The sequence below is a fragment of the Desmodus rotundus genome, chromosome 3 (genome assembly GCF_022682495.2).
Source record: "Desmodus rotundus isolate HL8 chromosome 3, HLdesRot8A.1, whole genome shotgun sequence".
In the NCBI taxonomy this organism is placed as follows: Eukaryota; Metazoa; Chordata; class Mammalia; order Chiroptera; family Phyllostomidae; genus Desmodus; species Desmodus rotundus.
The window spans coordinates 102,859,920-102,879,629 of NC_071389.1; the positions used below are offsets into that span (position 1 = coordinate 102,859,920).

At 45.6% G+C, this 19,710-nt stretch overlaps 1 protein-coding gene across 1 annotated transcript in view; it reads left to right on the forward strand.

Annotated features, from left to right (window-relative positions):
• Positions 1 to 8,721: 8,721 nt before the first annotated feature.
• ATP12A (ATPase H+/K+ transporting non-gastric alpha2 subunit) overlaps positions 8,722 to 19,710 on the forward strand; it is a 31,876-nt gene continuing 20,887 nt past the window's right edge. The window contains exons 1-10 of the mRNA XM_024580801.3: positions 8,722 to 8,829; positions 9,506 to 9,661; positions 12,433 to 12,492; positions 15,002 to 15,205; positions 16,021 to 16,134; positions 17,054 to 17,188; positions 17,313 to 17,430; positions 17,668 to 17,936; positions 19,061 to 19,259; positions 19,423 to 19,532. Of these exons, the coding sequence (XP_024436569.2) occupies positions 8,821 to 8,829; positions 9,506 to 9,661; positions 12,433 to 12,492; positions 15,002 to 15,205; positions 16,021 to 16,134; positions 17,054 to 17,188; positions 17,313 to 17,430; positions 17,668 to 17,936; positions 19,061 to 19,259; positions 19,423 to 19,532 (1,374 nt within the window). The 5' untranslated portion in view covers positions 8,722 to 8,820. The remainder of the gene's footprint in view (positions 8,830 to 9,505; positions 9,662 to 12,432; positions 12,493 to 15,001; positions 15,206 to 16,020; positions 16,135 to 17,053; positions 17,189 to 17,312; positions 17,431 to 17,667; positions 17,937 to 19,060; positions 19,260 to 19,422; positions 19,533 to 19,710) is intronic.

The window sequence follows — 19,710 nt, forward strand, 5'->3', positions numbered from 1 at the left end:
AATATGGCCCAAATAAAAGAACAGATAAAAACTCCAAAAATAGAATTAAGCAATGAAGAGATAGCCAAACTACCAGATGCAGAGTTCAAAACACTGGTAATATGGATGCTCACAGAAATGGTTGAGTATGGTCGCAAAATAGAGGAAGAAGTGAAGGCTATGCAAAGTGAAATAAGGGAAAATATACAGGGAACCAACAGTGAAGGGAAGGAAACCAGGACTCAAATCAATCATTTGGAACAGAAGAAAAAAATAAACTTTCAACTGGAACTGAATGAAGAAACAGGAATTCAACAAAATGAGGAGAAGCTTAGGAACCTCTGGGACAACTTTAACCATTCCAACACCTGAATCATAGGGATGCCAGAAGGAGAAGAGGAAGAGCAAGAAATTGAAAACTTATTTGAACAAATAATGAAGGAGAACTTTCCCAATTTGGCAAAGGAAATAGACTCCCAGGAAGTCCAGCAAGCTCAGAGTCCCAAGGAATTTGGACCCAAGGAAGCACACACCAAGGCACATAATAAATACATTAGCCAAGATTAAAGATAAGGAGAGAATCTTAAAAGCAGCAAGAGAAAAGGACACAGTTACCTACTAAGGAGTTACCATTAGACTATCACCTGATTTCTCAAAAGAAACCTTGCAGGCAAGAAGGGGTTGGACAGAAGTATTCCAAGTCATGAAAAGCAAGGACCTACATCCAAGATGACTCTATCCAGCAAAGCTATCATTTAGAATGGAAGGGCAGATAAAGTGCTTGCCAGATAAGGCCAAGTTGAAGGAGTTCATCATCACCAAGCCCTTATTATATGAAATGTTAAAGGGACTTATCTAAGAAAAAGAAGATGATCAAAAATATGAGCAGTGAAATGAGAACAAACTCACAACTATCAACAACCAAACCTAAAAACAAAAACAAAAACTAAGCAAACAACTAGAACAGGAACAGAATCACAGAAATGGAGATCATATGGAGGGTTATCAGTGGGGCAGGGGACAGGGGAGAGAAGGGGAAAAGGTACAGAGAATAAGAATCATAAATGGTAGGTACAAAATAGACAGGGGGAGGTTAAGAATAGTATAGGAAATGGAGAAGCCAAAGAACTTACATGAACTTATGACCCATGAACATGAAATAAGGGGGTGGGGAATACTGGTGGGAGTAGGCGTGCAAGGCAGAGAGGAATAAAGGGGAGAAAATAATGGAACTACTGTAATGGCATAATCAATAAAATATATTAAAAAATTAAAAAATTAAAAATTAATAAATGAAATAAAATCAACTCTCTCAAGCTGAATAGGAACATCTATGTTTCTGTTTTACCTTTCACAAGAAATTCTAAGCACATTTTTCTTTCTGTTTCAACAGGACTTCCTCACATCTAAAAATAAACTCCAGCTGCAAAATGAAATTTTTTCTGTAATTTATAAGGAAAACTTTCCTAAGTGCAAGAGTCAGTCACTAAAATCAAGGTAATGAAGGAAGATAGTGGAACCTCCTTTTAAAATATCTTAGAAATATTCTTTCATTTCTCCATGAGAATTGAAACATGGAGGCACCTACTACTTGCCAGTCACTGTGACTGTGTCTTTGAGAGAACCAAAGAAAGTATAAGATCTGGCTTCAAAGGGCATATTGCCTTGGTGAGGAGGAGACTAGTGACAGGAAACAATCAGGGGTCTGCAAGGTCAAGACTTAACACCTTAGCCCTATGGAACACCTCATGAAAGAAGCACATGTCAAAAGACTAACCCTGACATTTTTCAATCTCATCCAGCCCTAGGAGCAGGAAATCATTCAAATTTGTCTTTTCTTATAACCTTGTGCTTCACTCTTTCTTTGTGTTAATTAGTACTGGAGTTTTTTTTGGTGTTTCTTTTCTCTTACTGGTGTTTTTGCTTTTGTTTTCATTTTTGTTTTCCTGGTTGGTTTGTTTGTGGTTTGTCTCTTTCCCAAATTATCCTTTGCTCCATCACAAATGAAGTCTTTGGCACACAGTTGCAAAGTCCATGGCCATTCTATAAACTCTTGGTGCGTGAGTGATTCCAGGTGGCCTTGACAGTGACAATGTCAGTCTGGTATCTGAGCCCAGTGTGGTTATAGAATGTGCCCCCTCTGCTGGTTCCTCTAAAACTGAAAATTGGTCTTGAGACAGCATTGTAGTCTCATGTGCACTTCTCAGATCCCAGAATATGACCTCTGCACAATGGTAACAATTTTCTGGCTGAAAAGCTACTTGATTAAAAAAAAAAAAACTTAGCATTTACACAGTGAAATTCTACGCAGCAGAAAGAAAGAAGGAGCTCCTACCCTTTGCAACAGCATGGATGGAACTGGAGAGCATCATGCTAAGTGAAATAAGCCAGGCGGTGAAAGACAAATACCATATGATCTCGCCTTTAACTGGAACCTAATCAACAAAGCAAACAGGCAAGCAAAATATAACCAAAAACACTGAAATTGAGAACAGGCTGACATTGACCAGAGAGGAGAGGGGAGGGGATAATGGGGAAAATGGTGAAGGGTTTACAGGAACAATTATAAAGGACACATGGATGATAACAAGGCGGGGTGGAAACACGGGAGGGAGGTAGGGAGGGCTGGGGTGGTGGGGAGGGGTGGGGGGAAAAGGCAGAAAACTGTACTTGAACAACAATAAAAAACATGTTAAAAAAACTTACTCCCACATTCATTCAAATTGATTATCTTAAGGCAAATCTCCTTCACGTGGCTCTTTGGAGACACTGGCATGGCACAAAGGGAAAATCTGAATGTGTTTTTATTTTTATGTTTGGCTTAGCAATGAGAAGACCAGTAGAGTTTAATCGATTTCCCCAGATGTGCCTTCTGACCAGCAGTAAAGGACTGACCCCCCCGAGGCATGTAGAGGGAGTGGTATTGCCAGAATTAGAAAACAAAAATATCTGGTTAAATTTGCATCTCAGTTAAACAATGAACACTTATATTTAGTATAAGTATGTCCCATGCAATATTTGAAACATACAAAAAAATTATATATTGTTTAGCTGAAAAAATGCAATTCTAATGGGAGCCCTGTGCAGCCCTCAGAGGGAGGAAAGAGAGACTGGGGTGAGGAGAAATGTCAGTCCAGAGTGTGAGAAAGTTCTTGGATGAATACTGCTCAAAGGGGACAGTGGCTGGAAGGTGGTGGCAGTACCCTGATTCCCAGCTGCTGGAAGCAGGTTAGGTAAGACATCCTGTGCTTCAGCAGCCGGTGGCTTTATTTCCTAAGGGCATACTTTGGCACCCACAATAAAATCCCCTATAAATATACCAAGCATTTCCTCCTGCCTCTTCCACTTCTCCCCCAGCTCCCTGATACACTCTGGGAGCAGGGTTGAGCCTGTGTGGCAGGACCACAGGCAGAACTTGAGGACCCACACTCACCATTCACTGCTCAGGGAAACTCCCCAGTAGGATTTGCAGCCCAGCAGCTGTCAGATTTCCCTCGATTGTCCCTTGAAAGCAGTTTCTTGTTTCCTTTCCTTGCTTTTTATTTCCTCACATTTCTAGCAGTTTTGAACTCTTGACCTGGGCTATGGCATGATCCAGTCTTGTATACCTTTCTGGATCAAAAAGAGCCAAGCTGCTCTGGCGTGATGGAGACCAGAAACTCAGGCTATGTTCCTTCCCCTTTCCCCCCATTTTCTTCCACTGTGAATTTGTGTTAGTTTGAAGTGCTGACCCAGGATGGATATGCTCACAGAGTTAGACCACCTTCCTGCATGCTGACTTAAGATGCTGGGATATGCCAGACAATTATTAGAAGTACATCCAAGAGAGAGAGAGTGCTGACCAAGATAACGAAGTGATTGTGTTTGGGCTCCTGGCTCACGTGGAACACATTGTGTGGACGAGGTCATTCTTCTCACGCACCCCAAACCGAACCTGGCATCTCACAAGGGACATATGAAGCATGAAAACTGAGGGAGCTCAACACAGCTCTATTAACATCACAAGGAAAAGATCAAACTTTACTTCCTATATTAACTCAGGTCATCGCAAATAATGACTGCACTCCACCACTATTATGAGATTGAAGCTAAACTTTGTGGATGAGATGGACCTAATCTCTTAGGGATAGTCCCATTCCACAGCTCCCCTCCCCCCACATAGCTCTTAGAACAGCTCAGTTCACCCTGCAAATATGAGATAAATATATACTTATTGGGGTATGGAGAGGGGAGAATCCTGTAAACTTCTCTCACTTAGATTGTGACTATCTAACTCAAGTGACTATCATTTCCTCTGGTCTCCTTTCAAAAGCACTTGATAGAACAAATCAATGATATCTGAACTAATAGTTGCTTACAGACTGGCACTGGGGTGCTAATGTTTAAATAACAAAAACAGCAAGCCACCTCGCCTCAGCCTGGCCTCATTGACAAGCTGCTCACTGACAGGGAACAGCGTTAAAGTCTCAACGCTGGGAGAGCTGCAAGCCCACAACTTCAGAGTCTGGAGGGCTCTTGGGTGTTGCTAGAGAACCTCTCATCTTCCCTAAAATGTTTTTTTCATTATGCTACTGTCATTCTCAAGGGCCCACAAAACCTAGGGTAAAGTCCCAGTGTCTGCACAGTCCCTCCCTAACAGCAGGGCCTCCTGCCCATCCCTGAGAGAATGTGTCTTCTCTGGCTACCAGGCCCTCACTGTCCCTGAAACCACCACCATTGTCATTCCTACCAGCCGTGTCTTTGCAGGCAGGAGCCAGTACCTTCCTCTCTTTCCTCCTCCCTGCGTCTTGCAGGTTATCCAGCCTTCAAACTCCATATGCACTTGACTATAGGAGACCATTCTGCATGGCGTGGGCCCAGCTCCCATTTGGAAAAGCCAGTGGGGAGCAATGTCTGGCACACAGGACCCACGCCCACGGATAGGTTCTCCTGTGGGGAATCAGGCCTGCATTGTACCTAGGCCGCTTTGAGAGGTGCTAAAATTTCCTCATCCTGAATTGAGGTAGCAAATGTTTACTGCGTATCTTTAAAGTAACTTCCTGAAATCTATGCTAAGCCTTCCAAGGACAAATGTAACCAGTTCAGCCACTTTTCCCTTTACATTTGTAAATATCTTTCCTTTTTGATGTAATTAGCAACATCCTCTCCTTTGTTTTCTGTAAAAGGTAACCACCTAAAGTGAACCTGTGCATAGTAAATGAGGACCATCCTCAATGTAATGTGCCCAGAAAAGCAATAAAAGCCTGTCAAGGCAAGGGTCCGGGTGCTCTCCCCTTGAGAGAGTAGCCGTGCTGTCCCTTTTCCTCCACAGGACTTGGTAGTCTGTGTGAATTTGTCTCGTCTCAGCCACAACACTGTGGATCCTGCTTGCAGGTGTCTGCATCACTTGACCCACTTTATGAAGCACTTATCACTCCATTGTACAAAACTCCCATATTCCTTGGCACCTCTAGAACCCTGGCATCTGCCCCCACCCAGTGTTGTACCATGTGTGGCCTTTGACATGTATTATGTTAATATTATAATTAGGTGACATAGCTGATCTCCTTAACTGGGTTAAAAGCTCCTCTGGAGGAACATGTGGCATGGGGCTACACACACACACAAGCGTCCAATACATATTTCGGGGATAAATATTGGAGGGTCTGCTTCGGGCTCCCTGACTGACTAAGTGTGGGAGCTGATGACCAAGAGAGTGTCACTTCACACCAGAAGAGAAAAATTCCTGCAAAGTTAACTGAGCCTATTTGTTGAATAATATCCTTCATGTCATACAGGTTATACATCATATATGTTACATATGTATTTAAAGGTGAAGGTCATTTAAGTGGGAAAAATCTAAGATTAAAAGTAAAAGTCATTTAAAAATTAAAATAATAAAATAAAATAACAGAATATAGTCAAGTTTTTTCAGTACCCTACTAAAAGAAAAATAGTAATTTTCTAAAAAAACGATCTTATTACCCAAAATGGGTCACAAAGAATGAACTCTGCAGGAAGCTAACGTTTTGGGGAGCTGTATCCACACGAGGTGAAAACAGGCCTATACTTGCCCCCGGGGCCCTGCGAGCCTCCTGTGGGCCTTTGCCTGCTCTGAGAGCAGCACGGGCTACTCTGGCTGTGGCTGTTAGGCACCCCAGGCAAGGTCATCACCCAGCACATGTGCTATGTCTGAAAGCAGGTTGTTCCTACCCCAGTCTCAGGGTTTCTTCTGCACGAGGCAATGAGGAAACAGTGCAGAAATGTGCCTGGCTGAGGATTTGTTTTTGTTTATTCATTCTTACTTCAACTCCAGGCGTAGTCGCAGGCAGGCATGACAAGTGAACACAGGTGTGTGGGGACTGCCCCTTTGCGTGGGAGAGGAATCTGGGAGAGAAAAAGGACAGTGGGCAGAGGCACCGGCTGAGCCAGATGTGAGGCCGGAAGGGGACCTTCCTCTTCCCATTGTCCCCTGGGCCCTCTTCCTTCTCTGTCCTTGAATCCTCACATACCCACCTATGAGCCAGCTGGTGGATGTACCTAGGACTCCGCAACAGGGAACCTTTCAAGGCACCAAGAGCAACAGACACCAGGCCCTGACTCAGCCCCTATTTCTGCCTCTCTCACACATTCACAGGGGAAGGAACCATGCAAAGGAATAGAAACAAATCTGAATAACTAATTTTAAGGAATAAAATTCTTGCCATCTCTCCCACTTTTCCTTCCAACACTAAAAGCACTTAGAGACTATATCATTTAGTGTTAAATTCTTTTCTATGTTGGGTCACTTACTGTTTATTCATTAATTTTCCCCTCCAACTGATCAAGTGTAACTTCCTTGAGGTCAGAGATGGAAACAATTTTCGTACCATTTCTCCCCACCACCTCCTATGTCTAGAACATTTTTTATTTAATTACATGTATTAATTTTGAGTGTATTAAAATGAGCTAGGAATATGACAGCTTGTCCCAAATATGTAATATTTGTTGACCAGAAAAGTTCTAGAAAAGACTCTTGGCATGGACAGACTTCTCTTGAAAGACAGGAAAACCCAGCCTCACACAAAGGTCACTGCTAGATTATGAGGACTGAGGAGGTGTCCCAGGCTGTACCCTGGGTTTTATGGGCAGCTCAAGAGAGGGCATTAGAATTGGGTGGAACTTGGAGTCCATTGCCCAGAACTGCCTGGTGATAGCCCTTGGAGCCAAAAGGAGGTGAGTCTGTGTGTCTCAGGGGAAATCAGTTCAGAGTTCTATCAGGTGAGGACTACTCCAGGTACCTGCATCATAAACATCTGGAGGCCATTCCCCTCAAGGAACGATGGGATGCCCAGACTCTGGGCAGGATGACTGGTGACAGAGAAGCAGTGACTCTAGAGTCAGGGTGGGTGTCAGGAGAGTGGCCCCACTTGTCCATTTGGGTAGAGGTTGCACTCCAGGACACCTCATTGCCTCAGAGACTGAGACTGGCACCCTGCAGGACCTTAGAGGTGCTAGAGAACCTGGCAATGCTCTATTTTGGCTGGTTTGGTCATAACTAAAACTTTCCCAAACTGGACACCAACAAGAATAAAAGGAATCTTCTCCAAGAGAACGCATTACGATTTTCCAATGTTTAACCTATACCATCACCATTGCATGAGCCCCTCCCTTCCCCAATCAAGTCAGTATGAATGGGGGGTTTGCTCTTGAACTTTGCACTTGATTTGGGGTCAGGGGCATCTCTCCCAGCATCCTGCTTGTCTATTCCACACCTGTCCAAAAACACATTGCAGGGGCTGCAACGGGCAAAGGTGAGCAGTAGCGGCTCATGCCTGCAAAACCCCTTCTCCCAGACTCCCAGCAAACAGTAGCAACATCAGTTTCACGCAAATCTCCTATCTCCTTCCCCCTATCTTCAAATCGTTCCTTGAAGAGCATTCCGCTGGGGGCGGGGGTGGGGGGGCAGCGGGGACAAGCACCACAGACCTTCCCAGAAGTCCACTGTTGCTTGAATTTGGACAAGATTTTAATCCCCCACCCCACCCCTGTCACTCCAAAGAACCTGTGATGTGTATCTGTAACCAGGTGTCACCCCAAGTCTTACTGTCCCTTCCCATTTCGTTTGGGTAAGGAATGACTCATTGGTGTTGCTTTGCTATTCTGGGGATGTGGTAGGGGTGATTAGGCTTTAAATTCTGTCATTCTGTAAAGAAAGGAAGAAAGGAAGGGAGGGAAGAAAGTAGGGGGTGCTGGGAGCCTGGGAGGCTGGAAGTGTATGTGGTACCTGGGAATGGGAGCGCTGGGCGGCCGCCGAGGTGGGTGGGGATGCCCAGCCTACAACTTCAGTTCTGCGCCCCGGGACTCTGATCCGCGTCCTCAGACCCTACAGCCGCTCGGGTTGGCTCTGTATTCCCCATCTTTCTTCTCCGCTCTCTCCCTCTCACATTGTTTCCGACTCCAAATTCCTATCTGGATCCTGCAAAGTAATTCAGCTGCTCCCCATAGGTTCTCTGTTGTCCCCAAATTCCCTCAGAGATGAACCTGTGCCTAAGGTCCAAGAGCAGCCTTCCGTTCCCTAAAGGGCACCTTAGAGCGCAAGGGTCGCCAGGTGCCCGCTGTACTGGTGGTGTAATTGTATCAATTCCATTATTGGTAAGCAAGTCGCACTATCAGGCGGCGAAGGGCGTGGGTCGCCGAAGCCAGGGCGCGGGGCAGGCGGGGGCGGGGCGCGTGGCATTTAAGGTGCAGCCGCCTTTCTGGCCAGCGACTACACTTGGCCGCCCAGGCGCCAACACGTTCGCTCTGCCGTCCGCTCCGCGGCCTGATCAGCTCTCCTATCCGAGCCAGAGGTGGCCTGGACGCCGGCCCGTCCCCCGCTTCATGGGAGAGGTGCGTGCAGCCCCACCCCGGGCCGGTTGGGAGGTGCGGGGAAGCTGAGGGCCGCCTGCATCCCGCGCTCTCAGGCCTCGGAGCCTCTCCTCTCCCTGCCCCATCCCAAGTCTTCAGTCTGAGCTGAGCCTCTTCGGGAGACGACCCTGACCCAGATTCAAGGAGGGGCCGGGGTCCCAGGGCAGCCCCTATTCCAAGGGTGGCACCGGGCTAGGCTTACAGGGATGCACCTTGGTGCATAGAGGCTCGCCCTGCCTGGGGCTGAGGTTCACGAGCTTAGTGGGCACACCCCAACCAAGAAACGGGAGAGCAGTGGGCACCCTCCACCCCCCAAAATGGGAGAGTGAGGACCCTCTATCTAAGAAATGGGGAACAAGGTCCTAGGGAGACCCCACGGCTCCTTGAAGGTGTGTTCTTTCTAGGTGGGGAAATCACATCCCATCTTTCCCTCCACCCAGGAGGGGTTACCCCAGCCTGCTCTTCACACGGGAAGAGAGGGAAGGAGAGGGAAGAGAGAGCTAGGAAGCTGATGTTTGAAGGTGGAGTAACCTCCTCACAGTCTAGTTTCTTCCTTTCCCCAGGGGAAGGGATGACAGGGCAGAGGGCAGTCCCTGACTCTCAGGGGAGGTCAGAAAACCCATCTGGGGCTAACACTGCAAATCTGCTTCTGTTTCAGAAAACACCCCAAATTTACTCTGTGGAGCTCAATGGAGCTAAAGACATGGAGCAAACCGACGAGGGGGGTGGCAAGAAGTACAGGGGCCTACTGGACAACTGCTTGGCACTCAGAAAGAATCACCGCAAAGAAGGGCTGAGGAAAGAAGTTGATCTGGTCAGTGGATTGGGCCCTTAAGCCAAGGGGCCCACTGAGTGCTGCCCTTCTCCCTGGGAAGCTTACAGGGAGCTTGCCCCTATAACCTTCCTTTTCCGAAAGAAAAAGCAGTCCCAAGGGTTTTTGAATTTTCCTGTAAGATTGTTTCCTTGTTTTTTTTTTTTAAGGGAGTAAAAGAAAGGTATGATACTATGGGCCCAGGGGTCAGGCCTCCACAGGATCCCTGCATTCTGGTTGTAGGCATTCCCAGGTGGGACTCAGGAAAGGACTGGGATTCCAGTCCCCATAGGCTTGGCCCAGACCACTCTCCTTCCAGCTACTTCAGTGAGATATAAGTAACTATTGACCAGTATCACCCATGAGAAAGTGATAAGACTGATGGGCTTGGAGTCAGATGACCTTACACCACATTAAAGTTCTACCTGTAACTGGGAAAAACTACCTAGCTTCATGGACGCTCCACTTTCTTTATGGGAAATAAACAGTTTGTATGGATCTGTGAGGAGGAAAAGTGAGAAAAGAATTAGAGTATTTTGTAATTAAAGTGCTTTATGGAAGTGTAATATTACTACAATTGAGGAAGGACTTTGGCCATGGAAAAGGGCTGCCTCAGAACTGAAATATGTCATTGTGTCTCAGAAACACCAAAGGGGAAGTTTCTGCACTCAAGTTCATTGCAGACTTTAAAGCCCTATGATTGTTCGAGCAGACAGTAGTGGTATAGGCTCCTGGTGGCTGGAGGGCAGTGGTTAAATATTCAGGAATTTGACAAGCTGACCGACATGTTGACATTCCATTAATAGCTTGAAATTTGGTTATGGTGAGAAATAATCAGATGCTACACATCAGGGCTTGCTGTGTCTCCTGAAGAGCTGCTGAAATTTGGAGCAGCATACTAAGCATCGTCTGTGTATATCCTGATAGGCATTTAAGAACACAGACATGAAGTTGGACTGACCTGAACTCAAATCTGACTGACTGAAGCTGTTTCCTATTTTGAAAAATGGGAATGAAAAATGATGCCTACCACTTAGACTTGTGAAGACGGTTCAATGAAATAGAGCAGGTGGAAGACTTTAAGTAGCATCAGACAATAGTCATTCTTATTGTCTATGTGTCTCTAGCATTCAGGATTAAAAACGTGTCTAGTCTTCCTTGAAATTGCTACATACAACATGAAAATATACCCATTCTATCACTTGCTTATTATTAACATGAGAATCTGCTTTCTTGAGCATTTTGTGTAGATGTGTGATACTAAAAAATCATTTCCACGAGATTAGTCAGTGTTCCCCCACTTCCCAATAATTCTGTAATTTGGACAATGTGCTCGGGTGCTCTTGCATTCTGACTTCTCCAGCAAATTAAAACCTTGATGAAAGCCAAAATAGCTCTGAATAAACCAAGCCCAGGCCAGGGTGCTGCCCTGAGCTATTCCTGTTGTGGCCAGCAGAGGGTGCTCCAGCCACCAGCGCTTTCTTGCCTTTCTGCATCATCATCCCAAAAGCCAAGGCCAAGGGGAGGAGGACTGGTGCTCAGACTCCCAGTGGAGCCTCTTGAAGCCCAGATCCTTTGATGTAAACAGTGGCGCTACTCATCTGTTCCCTGTCCCTTGTACCTGCCCAGAGCTTAGCACACAGTGCACAAACCGCGTCTTAATTCTTTTTTTAAAAAGATTTTATTTAGAGAAAAGGGAAGAGAGGGAGAAAGAGAGGGAGAGAAACATTGATGTGTGAGAGAAACATCACTTGGTTGTCTCTTACATGCCCATGACCCAACTGGGAACCTGGCCCACAACCCAGACATGTGCCCTGACTGAGAATCAAACCAGTGACCTTTAGGTTCACAGGCCAGCACTCATTCCACTGAGTCCCACCAGCCAAGGCAATGTGTCTTAATCTTTTGAATCCCTGGCAATGTCATCTTCAATTGATGAAAGAATCAGTAAAGCAGATTCTGGCTGAGGAAAAGGCAAAAAAAAAATTTAATTATAAAGTCTTATCTGTTAACATGATGCTTTTGCAAATACTTAAGAGAAGAGGTGGCTTTGGTCCCAGTAACAGTATAAATCTTGGTTCTGGATCATCAGAGCATGAAGACTCTGTCCTGGGTCTGAGGGAGGTAGGAGCTGGTGAGTGGAAGTCCTTTATAATGGAGTTGTCAGTCCACAGTGTCAATGATGCTTAGGTTGAGAATCTCCGCTGGAGTCTAATGATCCTGTGGTAAAATTAGTGAGTACAGGCCATAATGGTATTATATGGCAGGTTTTTAAAGTACAGGGTGTCTATAATCAGTGACCTACCTGAGTCTCAAGTACTTGAATAAGAGAAGTCATGCATGGGTCCTGAATTTGTCACGACATGTGATATACAGTTGCTTGATATTCTTTATCGCCCTCCACTGATGCCACATTCACATATGAGTTGGCATCTTGACACCGTGTAGAGTCAGACTCACATGTGCTGGAGCTCAGACTGAGGTGGAATGCTTTGTCCATAAAAACTATGTGGTAAATGACAAATTGAGTCTGAACTCTTCTGGGGTGGCCAGAAAGTCCCCTGAATCGGGACAAGCCTCTTCTGTAGCAGAACCCTCCGTTCCCTGTCTGCAATGGCCACCGGGCACCCAGGGCTCTGTCTCTTACTCCCATACTTTCTGGCCCCTCTCCCATCATCTATGCTACTCACAGCTCCCACGGGGCTTGCCAGGGGTTTGGGCTTGAATCTTTGGAATAACCTAATTCACTCTGTTCTTCTCTCCATGGACTTCAGGATGACCACAAGCTCAGCAATAAGGAACTAGAAAATAAATATCATACAAATATCGTTACGGTAAGTCATGAGGGAACTCACATCGGGAGGAGCAGCCCTGTGATTGTAAAGGCAAAGTGTGGGTGGGAAAGCGGATGGCACCTTCAGGGTGAGTGACTTAGAGCACCAATGTTGAGAATGCCCTGGTGGGTGACAGAGCGTGGCTGACATCAGGAGATGGTGTTCTGAACCAAGGTCCCAGTCAAGATCCTCAGCTGAGCTGCATGCTGACTATATAGTTCTTCTGACTGACTACAGAAAGCTGTGGTCTTCACAAAAGGTCAGATGCTTGCTCATTGTCATGGTCAGAGTTTATTTTAGTCCCAGTGTCCAGGAAGTATGCCGGTCTTATCAAAGAATGGGGAGAACCAGTGTTAAGAAGCCAGGGTCCAGAGTGACAGTCTTAGACCCTGCTTGTCTGCCTCCTCCTCCGAGGAGTGGTGGTCTTAGGCACCTCCCAAATCTCCCACCACAGAGATACTGCTTCCTCTGTGAAATCAAACTCAACTCAGATTTCAAAAGCTTTGATTTTGGCTATATCCGTTCAAGTCAACCAAAAGACCCACTGTGTACGATACACTGAACCAACAGTCAGAGGGGCAAAGAAGAACAGGAACCCCTGGTCTTACGGAGTAAGCATAGGAAAGTATCATATTATCTACTCCATTCCACTGAGAGGTCTACAAGGACATGTTGAGCAATGGATTCTGACTAGTGGGACATAGGATGATGGCTTAGATTTAAGTTGCCAGAGTGCCCAGGGGGGCAGGAAGGACAGAGTGCATGGAATGGATGGTGGGGAAGGTGATGTAGAAAATCAGGCACAGAGAGAAGTAATTTTAGTGGAACTGTCCAACACTTTCATATTAAACTAAGGAATAAGAGCTATATTAATTATATAAGGGGCATAATTTCTAAATGAGGAAACAGTTTGGTAAGATTGGTTTTCAAAAGTCAATCTGGGAGAAAACAAATATAGAGCAATATGGAGGTACATGTATATACCCATTTCATTTCTAAGTGGGAAATGGAAGGTCTAGAAGAATGCAGGACTGTGAGGTGAGCATGTGAATCAGGGAAGCAGCAGTAAGACAGCAAGGAAGGGGCAGGTTTAGGGACACTGACGTATTATTGTTACTGTTGTTGTTTTTCATACTTCTTAAAAATTGACATTCAAGTACAGTTGTCTCCATTTTCTCCTCACGATGCTGAGGGTTTTTTTTTTTTAACAAATCCCTCATCCATCTGAGGAGGAAATGTGGGCAGGGGGTCAGGTAGGGGGCTGGGCCCTAGTGGGGGTGGGAGCAAGAGATTAGAGAAGGCAGTAGGAGGGAGGGGTGACGGTGAGTTTGAGGTTCTGGAGAAGGAACTGCAAAAGGGAGGGGGGTGATGATATCTAGTTGGTGACTCCAAATCCAGTTATTCAACAACTGTGTGAGCCTCTGCTACACAAATGAAAAAGCAGTAGCCCCTGTACAAGACACAAATGAACAAGGACAGGGTTCTTACCTTTAACTGCTTACAACATAATTAGGGAGAGAAGTTATGTAAAAGACTTTCTCTATAAAAGGTAGTTTGGGGGAAGAAACCTTATGGATGATAGTTCAGGATTTCAAGGCAGGGCTCCACGCACCTGTGAATGAAGGGCCTCTGGCAAGAACTGATGGTCATGTGTGCCTCAGGTTGGCAGGACTTATAACTCTTAAGATGAACAAGAACTTAGAACTTAGGGTCAATATCTAGAAAAGCAGAAAAGCACAAGCCTTAAAGATGAAAAATCAGCCATGTGCCATATCAAAGTTCCAGAAGAGAGAGTATTTTCTGGATGTTATTACATTACCCTTTACCTGGTGACTTGCTGATGTGATAGCCAGATTGCTGCTTTCTCTGGCTAAATTTTTAAGAAACACCCACCTTAGCAGAAAAAACATAGCAGCTCTGGGTCCAGATGCCTGATCAAATCCTGGTGACCTAAATAAACACCATATCCTTCAAATTCCATTTCTGTAAGATGAGGACAATAATAGTCTGTTCTTCAGAGGATTATTTTGAAAAACAAAATGAGTAAGTATGTGGAGAACACTGCCTGGCTGACATTAAGCATTAAATATTCCTTATAAAAAAAGTGGTAATGATGAGCCATCATCCACTTTTCCCAGGCCCTCCCTGGGCACGGCAACTCCTTCCCAAAACTTGCAGAAGTATGATGTCCAACTCAAGGCAGGAGAAGTGTCTAATTTTATATGAGGTTTTTTGTTCACTTGGTTTTTATTGTTTTAATTTTAATTTTTTTCAATTATAGTTGACATTCAATATTTTATTAGTTTCACATATACAGAATAGTGGTTAGACATTTGTGTAACTTGTGAAGTGATTCCCCACCAATAAGTCTAGTACCCATCTGGCACCATACATAGTTGTCACAATACTATCAATTATATTCCCTATGCTGTACTTTACCTCCCCTGACTATATTGTAACTGCCAATTTGTACTTCTTAATTCTGTTGGTTTTTGTTCACCTTTTTCAGGGTCTCTCCAGCACCCAAGCTGCTGAGCTCCTGGCTCAGGATGGGCCCAATACCCTCTCTCCTCCCAAGGAAACACCAGAGATTATCAAGTTCCTAAAGCAGATGGTGGGGGGTTTCTCCATCCTTCTGTGGGTGGGAGCCACCCTGTGCTGGATCGCGTATGGGATCCAGTACTCCAACGACGCATCCTCATCCCTAGACAATGTAAGGCACTTGGGTCTCCTGTGTGGTTTTGCTGAATGAGTAACAGGGAAAAACGGACTTACAAAGTGGGGCCTTTCATGAGCAGAGTCCTGGATGGAATCAAGAGTCTCCCTGTGACCAATTTTTGCATTGGCTTGGGAAAATCAATTATTTTCCCAGCTGTAAAATAGAAATTATGTCTGACTTCCTGTTGTCTCAGAGGCAGTATGAACATGAATTTTAAAAAGAGAGAGAAAGAGAAACATTATAAGTCCCTAAGTAAAAAAAAATATATATATATATATATATATATATATATGCATATGAAGTATTTTGGGGCTCTGTCTCCTGAAATCTAATTCTCTCCCTTTAACATGGGGAGCATGTGTGCCTGCTTACAACTGGGCAGCAAAACCACAAAACCTCACTGGCCAACATGAAGCTGAGAGCAAGGAGTCAGATGCAAAGGGCCACATACTGTAATTCCATTGGTATGAAATGCCCAGAACAGACACAACCTGGAGACAAAGCAGATCACTGGTTGCTAGGGCTGGGAGCAAGAGCAGGCAAGCTGCCAGTGAGCACAGGGGTCTTACTGGGATGATAGAAATGGTCTAAAACTGGATTGTGGTGATTGTTGCAACTTCAGTAAACAACTATATAAATGTTTTAAAAATCATTGAATTATAGTCTTCAAATGGGTACATTTTGTGGCCTGTAAATTACACCAGGACACAACCGCCATCTCTCTGGCCTTCCCATGGAGAGCTCCAGCCCTGGGATCTGGCTCACCCTGAGGCTGCTTTCTCTGACCAATGCCTCTCCTCCTGACCCAGGTGTACTTGGGCACCGTGCTCGCTCTGGTCGTCATTTTAACAGGGATCTTTGCTTATTACCAAGAGGCCAAGAGCACCAACATCATAGCCAGCTTCAGTAAAATGAGTCCACAGGTGAGTGGTAGCTGTCTCTCCCGCCTCTGCGTGACTTCAGGTGAGGAGAGTGGGGCCTTGGAAGCACCGGGTTCCTGCTCAGGCCTAGCCCCATCCTTTGCTCTCTGAGAAGTCTTGAGCAAATGACCTAATCTCTCTGAACCCCCATTTCCTCAGGGATTTGAGATGATCAATGAGGTAAGAGACAAGAAAATGCTTAGTCAAGAGTATAGTAGGATGGAAGCATTAGTTACTGCACAACATCGTCTGTTACTGCTCAGAGGTGTGGTGAGCTAGCTGTTCAGATAAAAGTCATTCAGGTAGTCTGGTAGCCAAAGACATCAGCCCATGATTTTTTTTTTTAATCTGTGACCATCTTGGCTGCCACTGCTGAGCTTCACTGAATGTTGCCCCAGAATGCTCTCAGTAGGAGGAGGGGCACTGCTCCCGTGTCCCCAAATAGACCCTGGTAGTTGTCCTCTAGGGAGACCTGTGCACCACTATCAGCAGTAGGAAAACCACATGGTCCCTGGGCTCCAGAGCTACCAGCTAGAGGGGACTCTGGGGATCTTTTGTGCTAATGAATGGGAGATTCACCTCCCCCTCCAGTAAGGTTTTCCTGACTTGAGCAAGATTATGAAACCCTTTGGTTCAACCTTCAGGGTTCTTCCTTGACATCCCAGCCTGGAGTTGTCATCCTTTTTAGTCAGACCCAGGCTGTCTCTTTGCTATGTCTGCCCACAATACATTTTATGGGTCCAAGAATATCACTAGGACCTCCTCCTCAAGAAAAAAATAGTTCTTAGGGCCTTCACACCCAAGTCAAAGTCTTGTTTCATCTTTTGCCATTCTGACTGCCGTCTGAGTTTGAGTAAGGAGTAGCTGGAAGAGTGTCAGCATCATTGCAGGTCTGACATGTCTATCACATTTTCTTTTGCAGCAAGCACTTGTCATTCGAGATTCAGAGAAGAAGATCATTCCCGCAGAGCAGCTGGTGGTGGGGGACATAGTGGAGATTAAAGGAGGGGACCAGATCCCTGCAGACATCAGGCTGCTGTTTGCCCAGGGGTGCAAGGCAAGTGTCAGGGCTGAGGATCAGGCTGCTACCTGGCTGTCATTCTGTGGTCCTTCCAGCTCTCGGCGTAACTGGGTCGGGGGACATGGTACCTCATATTGAACTTCTTCACAATTTCTTCTAGGTCGACAACTCATCTCTCACTGGGGAGTCTGAGCCCCAGCCCCGCTCCTGTGAGTTCACCCACAGCAACCCCCTGGAGACAAAGAACATCGGCTTCTATTCCACCACCTGTCTGGAAGGTAAATCTGGCTGCTCTTAGGAGCCCTTCAGGCTCTATGTTTGTGTCTCTTTCCATGTTTTATACAAAGCTTGTCCAAGAGAAAACCTGAAACTGCAGGGCCTAGAGAACCGATGTTGGCCTTTGCAATGTAATGTGCTAATTGATCCCAGAAACCAACAAAAGAGAGGCAAATGAGCAAGCTGTGGCCTTCTCCTAGCTGAGGACTTTCGGAATAAAATGTCCATTTCAATTGTAGGCACAGCGACTGGCATGGTCATCAACACGGGTGACCGCACCATCATCGGTCAGATCGCCTCACTGGCTTCAGGAGTCTCGAATGAGAAGACACCCATTGCCACCGAGATTGAGCACTTTGTCCACATGGTAGCAGGGGTGGCCATCTCCATTGGCATCCTTTTCTTCGTCATTGCAGTGTCCATGAAGTACCATGTCCTGGACTCCATCATTTTCCTCATTGGTATCATTGTGGCCAATGTGCCTGAGGGCCTCCTGGCCACTGTCACTGTGAGTCCATGCTGCTAAGTGGCCTCTCCTCTGACTTTGTTAATACATGCCACCCTTCTATGCTGGGGGAGCCCCCACCAAACACTCTGGGTCTCCTCCAGCTCAGAACAACACTCCCTCCCTGTCAGGGACAACCAGGAAAACAATCTGAATTGAATGTTTCTTAGAGGGACAGAAGGAATTGTGAGGTTGTTCATATTTAAATGCACTGTCCTTGAAAACTTTCTATTTTCACGTAGGGTCTCTATCTGCAAATTGCATGCGTAACTTTGCCCCTAAGATCTAGATAAGACAGACTCGAAACACCAGTCACAGATTTTCGAGTAGTTGGATGCCTTCCACACATTTCCACAACTTCCTTGGCATTTTCTACAGCTGAGGAACTTAAGCACATTGTTTACCTAATTTCTCTTTCCTCTGACACACACAGATGCACAAATTCCTTCCCTTTTTTCTGCAGAGAAATTCAGCCCTTTCCTGCACCTTCCCCCAAATTCAGCTGTGGGTCTCCCTTTGTAGAACGCAATCAATTCATCCTTAAACAAAGGGGCCCATGGTTCCAGGTAATAAAGTAGCCTCAGATCATTGGCCTGCTGTTGTCCTTAGCAAAGATGGACAGAGGAAGTATCTGAACTACAGGTCTCTTCTGATTCCAGAAGGTAGTAAGTTGAAGAAATTGAGCCCAAAGAAACCTATGAGATCTGGGGGTTTAAAAGAGAGAGCTAAGAACCTTTAAAATATGGACCTCTTAAAATGAAATATGAACACTGCTTGATTCACCAAAGCAAAAAGTGAACATTTGGGACAAGCTCTTTGGCACAAACCTTATGTATTCACCCTTTTGCCCAACAGAGTCTGGGCCGCCACAGCTCCCTCTATAATACACATGCATATGGGCCATAGCAACCTGGCTTGGCTTTGTCACCTGTGGGTTCCTCAGGATCAGTTTCTTCAAGGAGTGAAGAGACAAAAGAAGTATCCCATGTTTAAGAAGAATTGTGGCATGTAGGGTTTATCAGCCACTGCCTCTGTATTGATAGCTCTGTTCTGAAACCAGTCCTGCTCTAGCAATTTTTGTTACTGTACTTGCATTCAAACCGTTTTTTTCTCTCCCTTCTGTCCAGGTGACTCTGTCACTGACAGCAAAACGGATGGCCAAGAAGAACTGCCTGGTGAAGAACCTGGAAGCAGTGGAGACGCTGGGTTGCACCTCCATCATTTGCTCAGACAAGACAGGGACTCTGACTCAGAACAGAATGACCGTGGCCCATCTGTGGTTCGATAATCAGATCTTTGTGGCTGACACCAGTGAAGACCATTCGAGTAAGTCTTCTGGAGCACAGTCTGGCCCAAAGCTGTGGACTGGAGCAGAAGAGCACCCCCAAGTGTGGCAGGGTTGGTGTGCAGTCTCAGAATTGTGTGAATAGTTTGATCGTAGAGAGTGGGCCCAGAACCCACAGCATCCCCTGTGCTTTCTTTTTTCCAGAGCAAACTTTTGATCAAAGCTCTGGAACCTGGACTTCCTTATCAAAGATAATCACATTGTGTAACCGAGCTGAGTTCAGACCAGGACAGGAAAGTGTCCCCATCATGAAGGTAAAGCATCTGCATCTCTTGGTCTTAAACCACAGCCAATTTGAAGTCACTTTCCCTGTTCTGACTTGATGCTAGGTTTAATCTCTCCAACACAGGAAAGCTTGTACTAGTAAGAGCAAGACCTGCAGATTTCCTTCATTCTAACTAGCCTTGCAACATCACAGAGAGATCTAAAGGT